Source organism: Gossypium hirsutum, chromosome D08, assembly GCF_007990345.1.
Source record: "Gossypium hirsutum isolate 1008001.06 chromosome D08, Gossypium_hirsutum_v2.1, whole genome shotgun sequence".
Taxonomy (NCBI): Eukaryota; Viridiplantae; Streptophyta; class Magnoliopsida; order Malvales; family Malvaceae; genus Gossypium; species Gossypium hirsutum.
The window spans coordinates 16,723,363-16,739,326 of record NC_053444.1 but is presented as its reverse complement, the minus strand read 5'-3'; the positions used below and the strand labels follow the sequence as shown (position 1 = coordinate 16,739,326).

General features: G+C 32.2%; 1 protein-coding gene across 2 annotated transcripts; it reads right to left on the bottom strand.

Annotated features, from left to right (window-relative positions):
- Positions 1-2,013: 2,013 nt before the first annotated feature.
- Positions 2,014-12,573, bottom strand: LOC107897863 (probable protein phosphatase 2C 44). 2 transcript variants are annotated; one of them, XM_016823446.2, is made up of 5 exons: positions 11,906-12,573; positions 11,391-11,654; positions 11,029-11,305; positions 10,727-10,881; positions 2,014-2,556 (listed from the first exon to the last, which is right to left on the bottom strand). In XM_016823446.2, the coding sequence occupies exons 1-5, from the start codon at positions 11,975-11,977 to the stop codon at positions 2,419-2,421; spliced, it is 906 nt and encodes a 301-aa protein (XP_016678935.1). In that variant the 5' UTR covers positions 11,978-12,573; the 3' UTR covers positions 2,014-2,418. The 2 variants fall into 2 exon arrangements, with proteins under 2 accessions (XP_016678935.1, XP_016678936.1); XM_016823447.2 differs by having other exon boundaries at positions 2,407-2,556; positions 10,712-10,881; positions 11,906-12,570.
- Positions 12,574-15,964: the final 3,391 nt, after the last annotated feature.

Sequence of the window (15,964 nt, the reverse complement as noted above, 5' to 3'; positions counted from 1 at the left end):
GCATTCTTACCTAAACTATATGACATTTTTACAATATATGCATGCATGTGATGAAAATTTTATAATATTCACATTCATTTATTCATAAGAATCAATTAATCATAAAAAAAATTGATTCTCCACATGTTTTCTTTTAAGGGAAAAATAAAAAAAGTGAATGTGAATCGTGCACCAGGTAGGGTTGGAACAATGAAAATGTGCAATTGTACACAATTGTATCAAGTAATAAAGTGACAAAAATGTCAAGTTATCGTACCCACAAAGACTGTGCAAGAAAATATTTATGAAATATAAATTTAAACAATATTCAGTAATTCACATGGCAAGAAATTCTATAGTTTTATGAAAACTTTACAGTATTGCAAGTAACTTAATAAATTTTGTAAGAGCTCTAGTAATGTGTTAAGAAATTCACTAAATTTGAAAGAAAATCAATAATATACATAGTTATGAGAAATTTTTGTAAGGTATTCGATAATCTTTAAGAGTTTTGGGAAAGTCTAAAAATTCAATAAATCTTAAGGGATTCTATAATTATGTAAGGAATTCAGTAATTGTTTATGAGATTTAGTAATTCTGTAAGAAATTCAAAATCTATAAAAGATTTAGAATTTGTTAGGAGATTCAATAATTGCGCAAAAATTTTAGTAATATACTAAAAATTTTGCAATGTCCAAATGATTTTAGTTATTTAGAAATGTTTTAAGAGATAAAGTAGTTTGTTTTTTAAAGAAATTAGTAATTTTAAGTAGTGAGGTTTTACTAAAAACGTTAGGCTTAATAATAATTTTGGCCACTAACGTTTGTATATTTTTGTCAAAATTATCCTAATTGTATTTTTGAGCCTTTTTTTAGCCATCAACCTTTGTTCTTTTTTTCAATATGTTTTTTCTAACAGATTTAATAAATAAATTCAAGGTTCCAATTTTTCTTTTCCTTCAAAAGGTTTCAATATTTCATATGTTTTTTTTATTGAGAAGTTTTTCTATTGATTTATTCTTTTAGATAATTACGTTTATTTTATTTAAATTAAGAGTTATTTTTTTAATTTAATGTATTATGTATTTATTTTATTACTTTTCACATGTAATTATCTTATTAGGTTATTTAAGTAATAAATTACATCTCATTAAAAATATTCCACATATGAAATTCTACATCATCCCGGTCAATTTTTTCAATGATACTTTCATTATATCTGTTAGAAAAAGCAGATTAAAAAACATGATGGGTGATGGGAAAAAAAAGGCTCAAAAATACAATTAGAGTCATTTTGACAAAATATGCAAACATTAGTAGTCAAATTTATCATTAAACCAAAACGTTATACAAAACATTAAAAAAATTATAAAAAATATTTTTACCTACTATTTGTTCAGCCAATTTTACCTGATCACAAGTTTTTTTTAAAGTGCTCACAATAAAATATTCAAATTAAAAGATCAATGGAATCTTTTTAAAAATTAAGTGGATTAAACTTGAGGTCACAGTAAAATTGTCAAATTTGAATTCTCGTATGAAAGAGATATTGATGATAAAAACTAGAACTTATCTTTTCCTTTAAAAGAAAATAACCTCAATGGCTTGAGAAGATGTTTTTCTTTAAGATTAATTTAATTTTATCCCTCAACTTGATTTTTGGTACTTCTATTTCAAAGTGTTCAAATACCAAAGTAGATTTAGTTACCAAATTTAAGTACAAAATTAAAAAAAAAAACAAGTACCAAAGTTGAAATAGTTGTCAATTTCAGGACAAATATTACACTAACACTTCCTTAATAAGATATCCCGAATTTAATGGTAAAATTACAAGCATTCCATTGTGTAAGTTTGTTTGAACAATACATGCCCCCTTATTTTCTATTGCAATCCAATCACATTGTTCTCTTCTGCTAAAAATAGGAAGAGAAAAATGCAGTGCTTATAAAGTAGGAGGTCGCCTACGGTAAACAGAGATACATGCTGGACACAAAATGCCGAAGTAGTATATGGAAACAGAACGGAGAGAGTATGTATATGTATATACATAAACATATTTATATATACTTGTATCCACACACTGTATCTGCAGCTGATTAGTATCAATCTCTGTTTCAACCTTTCACTTTTCAATCACATTCACAGGTCTATCTTATATTATAACTATATTAATTGGCAGCCAAGCCAGCCAAGACAAGACAAGCCCCCACACATTTTAGTCCAAATGCAAACCTGTTCATGTTCATAATCATTGATTAATGAGGAAGCTCTCTAGGAATACAAAAAATGCACCACAATTCTATCTCAACTAATAGCTCACACATCATTGTCCCTGCTACGAAACCTACCCACATACATGAACCTCCAAGCTCTCCAACTCATAAGAGTTCCCCCCATGTACAACGCCTCCCACTGGCAAACCAAACAATGCTATCTGCATCAGCCAAATCGAATTACAATGCATGATATATCATCTTTGCTTTTTCTAGCCAATGCCTCGGTCGTTAACAGTTTGGCTGCTGCTTGGGGATCCTTCACGGATTTCACCAAATTAACTGCCTCTTCATTCTTCATTACCTGCCAAACAAATGATACAAGTTATTTTTCTTTTACTTGTGTCATGCGTTAGCTTCTTACAGCCAACATAGAACTAAAGAAACCCTATGCCATTTAAAAACATACAACTCATTTTAGCAGAGCAGATAAAGAACACCATCACAGGGCATTAATCTTTGCTATACATGATGATCATTTCCCTAAAACAAGTCCATATAATGGAAATCGAGCAAAGTTAAGTTGGTCTCTGATAAAATTAAAAAAAAAAAAATTGATACTAAAAGAGCACAAACTTTTTAGTACTAAGAACGTCAAATTGATTATTATCCTGTATACTAACTGTAGAGTTTTTAAACTACAACGGCAAGCATTTTATGATCAACATGTCATTACAAATTTCCCTAGTTATAGGCAAATCGTGGAGTTTTAAGAATCTAACATCAATGTACAGGATAAATTTCCATTCTACTGTGTACTGCTAAAATTGAACAATAGAATTACTTCTATTGTTTTTCTTCTTTCCTTTGGTAAAGACTAAAGGACATAGTTGAACGGAGATTTTGTATCTAATAACTGTTAAAAGGGAAACATCATTGATTTAAGAATGAAACAATACAGTGATAAAAGTATTGAAATAACATTTAGTTAAATCTTTACTTTTATCTACATAACAATTTTAAAAATTGTCCTTTTTTGCTTTTCCTAGAATTTTTCATCGTTTTTTTACTGAAAATCTTCCTTGAATTGTCTCCAAAATGAGTTTATTGATGCATTAAAAGTTTTAAATCATTGGCAATTTAAATCTCAATGACCTCAAAATTATCAAGGATTTATCTACCACCACCTCATGGATATTAACAATCAATTCAATGATTATCTACTTTTTATCTAATAGATATTACGTTATTAACATTCCGAAACATCAGCCAAAGACATTGTAATGAACATTCACCAACAACTATCATTAGGCAAGTCCAAGTAAAGAAAAACTTAATAACATTAAAAAAAAGGACACAATGTACCATTTGCCTACAGTTCTTAGTATAACTGTTAATAAAACAAAATTAGAGGTAAAAAAAGTATTGATAAAAGGGCAAATGTATCAAGATATTGACTATATGCAAAATTAATAAACCATAAATTCTAAAAATGTTATACGTTAAACTATATCAATTTTGAGGAAAATGCAAAGGGCATCAGAACATTAAATCAAGGTTATGAAAGAGCTTAAAGGTTCATGCCTGGTCATTGGAACTAAAGTCCAACATTGTACCAACAGACTACATGGCCGGTGGCTATTGTTTCACTTTAGTTAATGGTTAGTGATTATGCATTAGTTTTAAGTGATCAAGTGGTTAGGATGTGATGCCGCTATGAGTTCGAATGGGGATTTATGTGGATTAATCCAAGGGCTAGGATTGAAGCTGTTGAAACCCCAGTGCAATTTTTTGACATATTAGGCAGCTGTATAGTATTGCAAATATTATCTATTAGTGGGTCTAAAACACTAAAACCTAGTTTTCTTGCTCCAACTTCAATATTATATAATTCATTAGTTTCTGGTCTTCATTATCAGGGGCTGATCTTTGCCAAATTCTCCGAAGTTGGTGAGGAACAATAGCACATTTAAGAAGGCAGATTCTAAAAGAAAAGGAATACTCTTCTTCGATCCGTGTTTCAGAAGCCTAGCCTTTTAAAATCATCAGGAAATTACATGCTAGTCACGTGATAACTCAATAAAATAAAGAAGCATCCAAATCAATAACTACATAGTAGTAAACCTAGCACCTTAGTACACAATCACCACCTAATCCTAGCCATTAAATCTCATTAAAAGATAAAAGGGTAAACTACAAAGTTGGTCATCCAACTTTTGTAAGTTTTCATTTTGGGTATTGAAAATAAAATAAAAAAAATTGCCAAAAAAAAAAAAAACCACTGCCGTTACAAACCGTTTTCATTTTGGTCACCAGCCATTAATTTTGGGTTAGGCAATATTATTGTATGCTCATTTTAGTCACTCAACTTTAATTGTTCATTTTGGTTATTCATTTTCTTTTTTAGAATTAATTTTAATTTTAAAAAACTTGGTTTTTTTATGGGAAACTGAGTTATTCAGCTGCAACATGAAACCCAAGATTTTTTCCTATAACTCAATCCCTTTAAAAAACTCAAGTTTTTCTTGTAAAAAAACCCACGTTTTCCCTTATTACTAAAAAAACTAAAATTAATTCTAAAAAATAAAGGAAATTAAAAAGATCTTTTTTTTTTTGTAAAAACCCAAATATTTCCCTTTAATCCGGGTAATTTCCTATAAAATCCCCAAATTTTCCCTTCCTAGGGAAAAACTAAAATTAATTCTAAAAAAGTACAAAAAAAAAATTAATAAGATAAAATGGTTTTTCCATGTAAAAACCCAAGTTTTTCTCTACAAAATCTAGGCTTTTCCCATTTGTTGGAAAAAAAAACTAAAATTAATTCTTTAAAAAAAGAAAAAGAAAATAAAATTAGTGATTAAAATAGAAACTTATTCAAAGTGGGTGACTAAAATGAGTGTACAATAACATTGTCTAACTCCAAATTAATGACGAGTGACCAAAATGAAAACGATTTGTAACTGTGGTGCCCTTTTGCATTTTTTTTTTTTGTTTTTGATGCCTAAAATTAAAACTTATGAAAATTAGGTAACCAACTGTGTATTTTCCCAAAGACAAAATGCCGCTAAGCTAGTCATATGTCCTCTTAGAAGCATAATTACTAACTAAAAGAATAGTGGAACATTAAAAATAAAGGAAAACTTATCAAGAAAACAATTAGGTCACTTTTAGAATGCTTAGGATGTATCATTCCAACATAAAATCTCAAAGTTCAAACTGCTGCAGTGGAACTGGAATTCTCTTTTGTTTAACAAAGAGAACGTGTATAGCTTCTAGATATATAATATTTATTTATGTGATCAGTTTGGTAAGAAACTAGTTCGAACTCTATCATTCAACAATGACCAGACCCAGCAGATAAAGATTAGAAAACAATACAGCAAAAGTTTTCATACTATAACCAATCTAATATGTATATGCAGCAGTCCAATTAAATTTCTCTTCAGTGTTTATAGAAAGGATTCTTACAAGAGATAAATATGATATCTCTTCTCTATTAGGCTCCAGCCAAATCATGTTACGATCTATTTTGCTTTAGTAGATCAGCTCATGAAAGGAAGAAAACGTTAGGACTCGTTTGAGAGAGACCTAAATCTCTTTAGAATTTTTTTTATAGAAATACTTCTTAGGTATTATTATTCCATATGGCCCTTTAAGTAAGGACCAGTATTATTACATACATATGAAACCTATTCTAGAAAGGAAATAAATCAACTGAAATAAAAGCACAATTAAGAAACCTAAGGAAAGAAATAAAATCTCAATCTAAGCCTTAATTAGAGAACCAAAATTAATGGCCTTTCCTAACATAGATTCAGCCCATAACATTACTCTCCTCCTAGAGAAAGAGCTTGTACTCAAGCTCGAAGTAAGGAGAAATTTGACAAAAGGTACCTTCCTAAAGAGTGGTTGACATTTTCAGTGCTTACACATCCATCATTCATCATCGTAATCAAACCGAAGGTAATTTTATTAGGTAAACCAACCAAAACCACACCATTATTCCTTTCCATTGCTAATAGTGGAAACCAATAGGAGTCATGGACCGCCACATGCTTATTCTTTTTTATCAGAACCATTGGATAAACCTCTTCAAACTTCTCACTAGAATTAACAATTTTCAAAAAATAACCTTGCGAACTTTCTCTGTTAGCAACTTCCATAAACCCAAGGATGTCTTTAGTAATTAAAAACTGCACATTCTTAACAATAAAAGAACTAACAATTGAGTCTCTATCATCAATACCCCTTTCACAATGTAATCCATTGGATTTAGACTCGTTCAACTTTTTAAATTTTAGAGGTGTTTTGGATTGTGGGATATGAGTTTAGAAGGGGTTAATGAATATGACAAGGAAGTGAAGTTGATTGTGGCAGCCACGGTTTTTGTTGAGATGTATTTAAGAGTGTTTGATGCATAGGATAAAGCAATGAGATTGGTAGCGGATGCCATGGTTTAGTTTTATTCAGTTAGAGGGTCTACCTTTGTACCTACCATAGAGTTACTGACCTTTTTAAAAACAATAATTTTATCCATCCCTTCTACATTTGATTGAACACTCGTGTTTTGCTTTCAGCAATAATTTCATCAACAAGCTACAATGTACGATCAAGCATTTGTTCTATCTTTGTCCACGTATGCTCAAGCTCCTTATGCATGTTTGGTCACCACTTTGCCAACCATTATTTTGCTATTGCCCAGGATCATTTATTGTGATTGATAGTTCAGTTATCAAAGGGAGACTAAAACCTTAGGACTTGTAAGAGACAGATCCAAATCCCTTTAGATTTTTTTAATAGAAAATTTGGTTAGGTTTTATTACTCCAAACGTACCTTTAAATAAGGACTAATCTTATTACATAAATAGGAAACCTATTCTAGAAAGGAAATAAATCAACTAAACTAAAAGCACAATCAAGAAACCTAAGGAAAGAAGTAAAATTTCAATGCCTTAATTAGAAAATCCGAAATTAATGGCCTTTCCTAATATAGATTTAGCCCGTAATAAATTATTTGTTCTTAAAGTTCCAAATAATGAACTCTGCCTTACTAAAAAATGGAGCATAATCTATTTGAGAATGGAGAGTGAGTTGACTCAATCTCAAATTGTTGGTGTAATTAACATGTTAAAGCTTAAGCATTTGAACTCTTGCCCTGAGTTCAAGTCGAGTTGAAGCAAATATTTAATCCTTAGGTCAAATTTGAGCAACTTATTGCTTGGAGTAAGTTGGTTATTGCCTATAGATAAACTAGTATATAGTATACAAAATGAAAATGCTCATTTGCCTTTAGAATTTACCATATCTCCCTCATCTCTTCCACAATGTTTTGAGAGAGAGAGAGATTGTCCAAATAAGAATGCCCTATCACATACTCGTGGTTTGAGGGATGTGCTCGAGAATTAGTGAAGTGTAATAATGAAGATGACACTTTCTAGTCTATTTAAGCCCTATAAACTATTTTGAGGCAAAAAGTGTAACATCTACCATTCAATATTGAGGTTCCTTTAGTGGATAACAATTCATTGGAAGGCGCTATCTTAGAGCAAGGCTATGAGCTTTCTAACTCAACTTATAACATAGGTACATCAAACGAGTGATTGAAGAACAAGTCCGAAAAGAGATTTCATGGAACAAACCTGTAAAATTAAAACTATATTGAACTAAACCCTAAGTTTCTAGAGTCCCAACTTTCCTATTCGTTTGTTTTCTGTTGTTTCTCCCCTCAATCACATCAATTTTGGTATCAGAATCTAATTAGATCCTAAGGTTTATATTAGGGTTTGCTATTAAGCCATAGCTGGATGCATTAGTGGTCAAGGAAGACAAAATCAGTATCAAGAAACAGAATTGGCTGTGCTACGACATGCGACTGAAGAATTGTCATGTGCCATTTATGCTCAGCTACAACAGGAACAAAAGGAAACCTTCATGGAGATTCCAAAAGGTGCCCACAACCAGTTTGACATTTCAGAAGATAGTCTCACTGATAAATCTGATGATGGTGAAGAAGAAAACCCTTTTCATGATGTTGGACCCGTAGATCATGCGGTACAAGGTGGACTGAAGCAGCAGTTGGTTCACGCCCTTGAATTAAATGAGAGTGGAATTAATTTTGAAGTTGCTGATTTTCTTAGCAAAATGTACGTGGAAGAGCAAGATTATGATTTGTTAGATCCTATTTATGGTGAGTACCCTGAAGAAAGTGAAAAAGTTGAGGGAAAATCTTTGGTTGTTCATATCACAACCTCAAAAGAAGGGGAGGATTTGAGGTGAATCAGAAATCTCTTACATATGCCAAAGGACACAATGTAGATGATGATTTTGGAGTAAAAAGAACCGTTTCAGTTTCTACACTTAAAACAGATTCTTCTAAGAGAGAATTCAATGTTGAACTCAAGAAAAAGCAAGAATTCTTGAAGGCAAGTAATCGTGTAATGGTGATGCAGCCTTTTAGAAGAAAATTACTTGCACTTGATGTGAAAGCTACGTTTGTGAAAGATGTTACTGAAAACTGGTTCCGAAATTTCGGGTGAAATAGGTGTTGCTAAAATAGGAGAGAGTCTTGGTGAAAGAGGTACGGACGAGTATTTTTTGTTGATAATTTTGAACGACAGTTTTCCTTGGCAACCGAACAACAATTATTTGTTCAAACATCTTGGTCTAGTTTGTTTTTTCTCTGAGACAACTTTTAAGACCATAGATGCCTTTATGAGTAGTTAGAAATGCCAAACACATTTAGGCAGATCATGAGTGAGGTAAGTAGACAACTTGGCATTGCAAAACAGCATGCAGCTGCTGTAATAGCTACCTTAAATGCAGAACTAACTATTCTGGGCGCTAGCAATCATAAGCACTCTATTAATTTCAGTGGAATAACAATCAACAATGGTGCTAATGCTATTTCACCTGAAAAGTTAGTTTCAATGGGGCAGACTAATATCTTGTTATCGTCTAAGACTTCAGGGACTGCTTTGCTTGATGAAAGGTCATTGTTGGTGTGCATAGTTCGTACAATGCCAACTGGTGGCAGAATTCAAACCAGCTCAACGCAGCCAATTAGACTGAGGAAAGTGCTTCCACCATTACACTGCCTTGATCATAAGAAAAGGTACGAGAAGTTGGATGACTTTGTAGCTAGCTGCCCTAAGTTATTTGTGATTGAGGGTGATTATTTTCGGCTTCAAGAGGGAGCACAAGAGATGATAGCAGCCACAGATGCTGCTAAAGCTGCTGCAGCAGCTAAAGCACCATTTTCATTCTCTTTTTGCGTTTTGTTTTTGTTATGGCAATTACACAGCCTAATCAGCTAAAGAAGGAGCTTCAATCAATTGATTCCAATCGTGTGAAGGAGAATGCCCTTTTCAAGGGCATGCAGCTATTGGTAAAATGCATCTGATTCACAGCTATTAGTAATGCAGAATCAACATTCCAGTGGAATTTGTCTTGGTGTGTCTGGAGGTTTCTTCAATGTTAAAATATTGAGCCAAGCTAATGATCCTAATGAAAGTAATGGATCACATTTCGAGTGATCAAGTGTGACTAGTGTTGAAAGCAACTCATATAAACATGTTTTTGTGACTTGTAATGAGACCATTTCAAAATTGTGGGATCTAGATGCTGCAACTCTCAGTAGAGATGCTTAGGCCAACATTGTTTATTCAAATTTATTTGGCTGGCTTTTTTTTTTTTGGGGGGGGGGGGGGGGGGAGATACATCTTGTTACTGGTCAGATTCTGGAATCAGAATACTTGATTGGTGTTCTTGATTTTTATGGGCTCTAGAGTTTCAAGACAAATATTTTTGAGCAACTACACACCAGTTTGACAAATGAAAAGCAACAGCAGCATTCTAATCAGCATGTTTCTATGATAAGCATGAGTTGGGGTATTGATATAGAAATTAATGCTGAAAGTGGTGAAAGATTTCTTGCTGGAAGCCGAGTTTTCCAAGTGGGGGAGAATGACGCAGGAGCTTTATTTATATTATAATATTTTATTATTTTAGTTTTATCTTATAATATTTATTTTAAGTATTAAATATATTATAGATGTCTAGGGTTATTAGTTATCTTAAGTATTTAAACCTAGGGCTTGGAATAAAACTTTGTTTGCAAGAACGCCTAGTAACTTTACTTGCAAGAAAGAAAGTCTATATAAATAAGTTGTAGCCTTTACAGCCATCATTATTATTCTGATTATTTTCTTTTGAATTAATAGAAAAACTAGAGGTTTTTATAACCCTAAGTTTCTAGAGTTCCATTTCTTCAAGCCCAATTCGTTTGTTTACTGATGTTTTCTCCCCTAAACCACATCAATGAGGAGAACCAGGCTACAGTCTACCACCCCAATTATTCCATGGTTTTTATCTTGAAAAATGGATCCATCTTTTTTGTTCAATAGACAGATTGACATACATGCAATTTCCTTACCTTGGGTGCTTCATGCACACAAAACCAGAGATGCAGAATAGAGATCAAAGAAACAGACAAAAGTGACAAATGCTATAAATTTCCACACCTATTAACAACTGACCTTCCACAAACCATCACTAGCCAGTATTACAAAGTCAATAGTGGAGTCTATGGGGACATGTCTGACATCAGGTTCTGAGCTTAAATGAGCTTTAAGGCTCTGATCCCCAAAGGCCCGTGCTACTGCAAGTTGACCATTCACCCTAGGCACATCTCCTGAAATATGATTCACATTTTCATCATTAAACTATTTTTTGTAACAAAAGGCGATGTTGCCTGCCAGTTATATCGATGTGGCATAACCAGTTTAGAATGGCCTTAGTGCACGGAGTGATAAAAGGAGAAACATAAAATGCACATTACCAGGAAGAGTAGTCACAAAGCCACCCTGCTTCTCTATCCTTCTTCGTTCAGCATGCGGCTCATGGTCCACTGTAATTTGATTGGCAGAGCCCCTCTCACATACAACAGCTCTAGAGTCACCAATGTTCGCTACCCATAAATCTTTGCCATCAACGACAATTGCAGTTACAGCAGTGGAGCCGCCAGGCCCTAATTGCATAGAGTTATCCAATATAAACTTATCTGTGGAGGAGTATGCACTCCGTATTGCGGCCTCAGGGTCTTTCCAGAAATTTGGCTGTATCATTGTATTTAAGCCATGTATAATATAAGAAGCAATTGGAAATTGGAACACAAGGATAGTGATGAGAAGGAAAAGATACCTCTTCGAGTATGTTGTTGAAAAGGTTGTCTTTCAAATAAGTGGGCACGCGATCCCCTAAGTGACCATCAAATATTGCAAACAATCCAAGGGTATGATTCTTCCTTTTTCTGTACTCAGCAACATGGTAATCTTCCATTTTATGGCCTGATTGACCTTCCACTAAGTGGAACCCATGGGAAACTTTGTTACTTGATGACTTGCTTTTCCCTTTTCCCCCTTTCCCCTTGTCTGATGATGATGATGATTTCAGGCAAGCAACATTCTGCAATCCAAAAACAAATTCACAGGGCAATAAATTAACTGAAGGATGTTTACACCAACTTCATACATACATACATACATACATACATACATACATACATACATACATGGATACAACAAACGCGTTTATTTTTACAAGTCAATCCAAGTAATTGAATCAGAAAAAGTAATTGAATAAAAGTAAAAAGTAAAAGAGCGAGCAGGCAGGCGGGCATCTATGAATTACGATATGAGAAGAAGAGGGTTGGTTACCTTGATTTTGGTAAAGAAGCCGGCTTCTTTAACGGGGCGGGAGGCGCCTGCAACTGATGAATGTTGGCTCATGTTTTCAAATTCAACATATAAATATACCAAGTAGAACCCTTCCCTTCCTTTGCCTGATAATTGATATATAATGCTGTATTTGGTTAAACAGGCCAATACCCAGAAGCCAAAGAACCTTCAGTTTTGGTGTGAATACAAACCCAGAACTATGAAAACAGAGTAATTTCCACTACCAATAAAATTAGGATCAGAAAAATATATAATGAATAATAGAGATAAAGGTTGGTTTTGGTTGACCATTACTTTGTATATATTTTTATAAATTAATTAAAAATTAGAAATAGAGGAATATAAAAATTTCTACCTAAAAGCATTAATTTCTTTTTGGCTATACAAAACATAAATATATTGTTTTCTCTTTGCTTATTATTATTATTGTATGCAAATATTTAATGTATTTTCTTGACTTTGTTGAAAGGAAAAAAAATATGAAAATTAAAATACATATAATAAATAATAAGGATGAATTGACTATGAAATTCAAGTTTGACTAAGAACACCCTCAGAATGCTATTTATTTTGGTTTAAGGAGTCAGAGTATAATATGTAAAATTTCTTTGTTAGGAATTAGAGAGAAGGAGTCCTTGTTTGGTTAGTTTGTGCTTATTTTACCAAAATAAATGTATAAATACAAGGGATGATGTCAAATTCCGCATGAGTAGGGCCAATTGTCTTTGTTTCTTGAAACTTCCGACCATTGCGACTTGCTTGCTCTTACTCTTACTCTTGCGTCCCCTCTCTTTTTCAACCCCTCAAACCAGCCTCTTGGAAATTTATGCTTGCCCCTGCACCGTTCTTACAAATTAATGGCTTTTCGCTTTCATTCAAAAAATTTTTGCGATATCCCACCATGTGGTTGTGATGTGTGAGTTTAATCTAGTTTGTTAGTTTTAGTTTGAATTATACTAATTTTTAATCCTTTCGTATTATAATAATTTGATTCTACTTTATGAAATTCAAGTAGTAAGTATCGTAATAATTTGATATTTATAATTATTTAAATATATATTTATATTTATACGTATAAACTTTCTCAAAAAAGAATAAAAAAATTGTTCAAGTTTAATATTATTAAACATAATAACTTAAATAGGGATAATGACAAAAAATCTCTTTTATTTTAATAAAATTGTCAATGTGGTATATGTACTTTTAATTTGTTCGATTTGGTACCTCAACTTATTTTCGTCTAATCTTTTGGTACCCCGAATTAACAGTGTTAATTTTTGTTAAATTTTGACACATTAGCCAACGAATGGATGCCACATGGCAAGGTGGACTAAGTTTGAATTGGTAAACTGGCAAGTGAGAGGACTTGCAAATAATTTTTCCTTTTGAGAGGCGTCCATTCGTTGGCCCACGTGTTAAAACTTGACAAAATTTAAGACTGTCAACCTAAGGTACCAAAAAATTAGACTTAAAAAAAAAGTTGACATACCAAATCGAACCAATTAAAAGTACAAGTACTACATTAAGAATTTTGTTAAAGTAAAAAGAGATTTTTTGCCATTATTACACTAAAAAAATGATAGAAAATTACAATCTTTTTGGTGATGTTGTATCCTTTGATACAATGTACCAAACAAATAAAGAATACAGACCTTTTGCTATCTTTGTTGAGATGAATAACCATAGGAGAATGGTGATTTTTTGTGCTGGTTTATTGTATGCAACAATGAGTAAAGCGATCTCAACAGTGATGCCTAAATCCTATCATTGATTATGTGCGTGCCACTTTGAGAATAATGCACTTAAACATCTTTGCCATTTATATAAGAGTTAAAATACTTTTGGTGTTGATTTTAGCAAATCTATCTATGAATATGAAATGACAACGAGTTTGTGAAAGTATGGGATATTATGCTTATGAAGTTCAAGAAAATAATTTTATTATTTTCCATTTGAATGATTTTATATTAATATGTTGTTCATGTTTATAGATATTTTTTCATAGAAAGAAAATGTTGGAAAAATTGTAATTTTTGAAAACTTTGAGGCATAATCTCGATTGGTAAAGGTGGAGAGTTGAATCGTAAAATTATGGTTTTATATTCTACTCTATCAAACCTTTACAACGGTATATTATATTCTCAAAATGGTTGAGTGATGAATGAGAAACTGATACTCAAAGTAAGCTACTTGTGAATATTTGTTGAGGAAAAGAAATGCTTAGATATCGCATTGGTTAAATACCAAGTGTGAGATGTGTACATATATGAGAACCCACTTGAAAGGTGATTGAATGACTAAGCTTGAAACCCTCTCTCGCGCCCAAGAGGGGTGCAAATCCAAACCCATCGAGGTTGGGGCACATTCGCACGACATGGTCGACGCGAAATGTCTGGACCAGTCGAGCCCAAAATGGGCTTACGAATATTTTAGCCCAACACGAAATTTATTTTTCTCAGCAAATACACAAATTTTGATTTAAAAAGACATGTGACCTGATTTTATTTGATTCCAATCAATTTGATTTGATTTTAATCAATTTCTGGTTTTTGTTATGATTGATTTTTCGTATCTAATAATTTAAATTTAAATATAAATTATTCAATTTATTTTATTTTTGTTATAAAATAAAGAGAGATAGGGAGACTAAAAAACAAAAAAAAATATGGGAAGCAATAGAGAATGTATTTTATTGATAAATGGAATGATTACTATGCTTCATTAGAGTCTCTATTTATAGGCATAAGAAGTATAAAAGAAATAGAGATCTAACTCTAATAACTATTAGAATTTAAAGTACATCAAAACTTTATCTTGATCATGATGGACATCCACTTATTGATATTCATAACACTCCCCCTTGGATGTCCATTGATAGATAATGTGCCTCGTTAAAACCTTATTAGGAAAACCCAATGGGGCAAAACCTTGGTTAAAGGAAAAAGTACAACTTGTTTTAAACTCCCTCTAATGACAACATTACATTACATCTTTGAGTTGACACATTCCAATCTTGTGTAGTAGTCTTTCAAATGTTGAAGTTAGAAATGCCTTAGTAAAATGATCTGCTAAATTATCACTAGAATGGATTTGTTGAACATTTATATCACCTCTTTTCTTAAGATCATGGGTAAAGAATAATTTTGGTGAGATATGTTTCGTTCTATCATCTTTGATGTAACCACCCTTCAATTAAGCTATTTATACTGCATTATCTTCATATAAGATAGTTGACGTCTTTTCCTATAAAGGCAAATTACATATCTTCTAGATATGTTGGGTCAATAACCTTAGCCAAATATGCTCTCGACTTGCCTCATGCATTGTAATTATTTCTGCATGATTGGAAGAATCGGTAGGTAATGTTTGCTTTATTGAACGCCATGATATGGCAGTACCCCTACATGTAAATAAATATCCTATTTGAGATCGACCTTTATGTGGATTTGATAAGTACCCAACATTAGCATAGCCAACTAATAGGGATTTTGAATCATTTGAATAAAATAACCCCATATCAATGGTCCCTCTAAGATATCTAAATGCATGTTTAATTTCATTCCAATGTCTACGTGTTGGAGAAGAACTAAATCTTGCTAACAAGTTTACAACGAAATCTATATTAGGTCTTGTGTTGTTTACAAGATACATCAATGCCCCTATGACACTTAGATATGGTACTTCAAGACCAATGGGTGTGCTTTATCCATGTAAAATTTCTTTAATATCTTTTTTGTATAAGCTAATTGATGAACACGGATTCTATCTTTTAAATGCTTGATTTGTAAGCCAAGACAAAACTTTGTTTTTCCAAGATCTTTCATCTCAAATTCTTTCTTTAAACAATTTATTATATTTTGAAGCTCTTTAGGAGTTCTAATAATATTTAGATCATTAACATAAACAACAATTATCACAAAATTTTATCCAAACTTTTTTATAAAGACACATGGACAAATTGGATCATTTGTAACCTTCTTCTAACAAGTATTCACTAAGACGATTGTACTACATACGTCCAAATTGTTTTAATCCATA

What these genes read in the sequence shown, in the direction of transcription:
- LOC107897863 (XM_016823446.2), bottom strand. Translation starts at nt 11,977, where the DNA reads ATGAGCCAACATTCATCAGTTGCAGGCGCCTCCCGCCCCGTTAAAGAA. An exon ending in GCTTCTTTACCAAAATCAAG is followed by an intron (nt 11,655 to 11,905) that starts GTAACCAACCCT and finishes TTTGGATTGCAG; the next exon opens with AATGTTGCTTGCCTGAAATC. An exon ending in TCAACAACATACTCGAAGAG is followed by an intron (nt 11,306 to 11,390) that starts GTATCTTTTCCT and finishes ACAATGATACAG; the next exon opens with CCAAATTTCTGGAAAGACCC.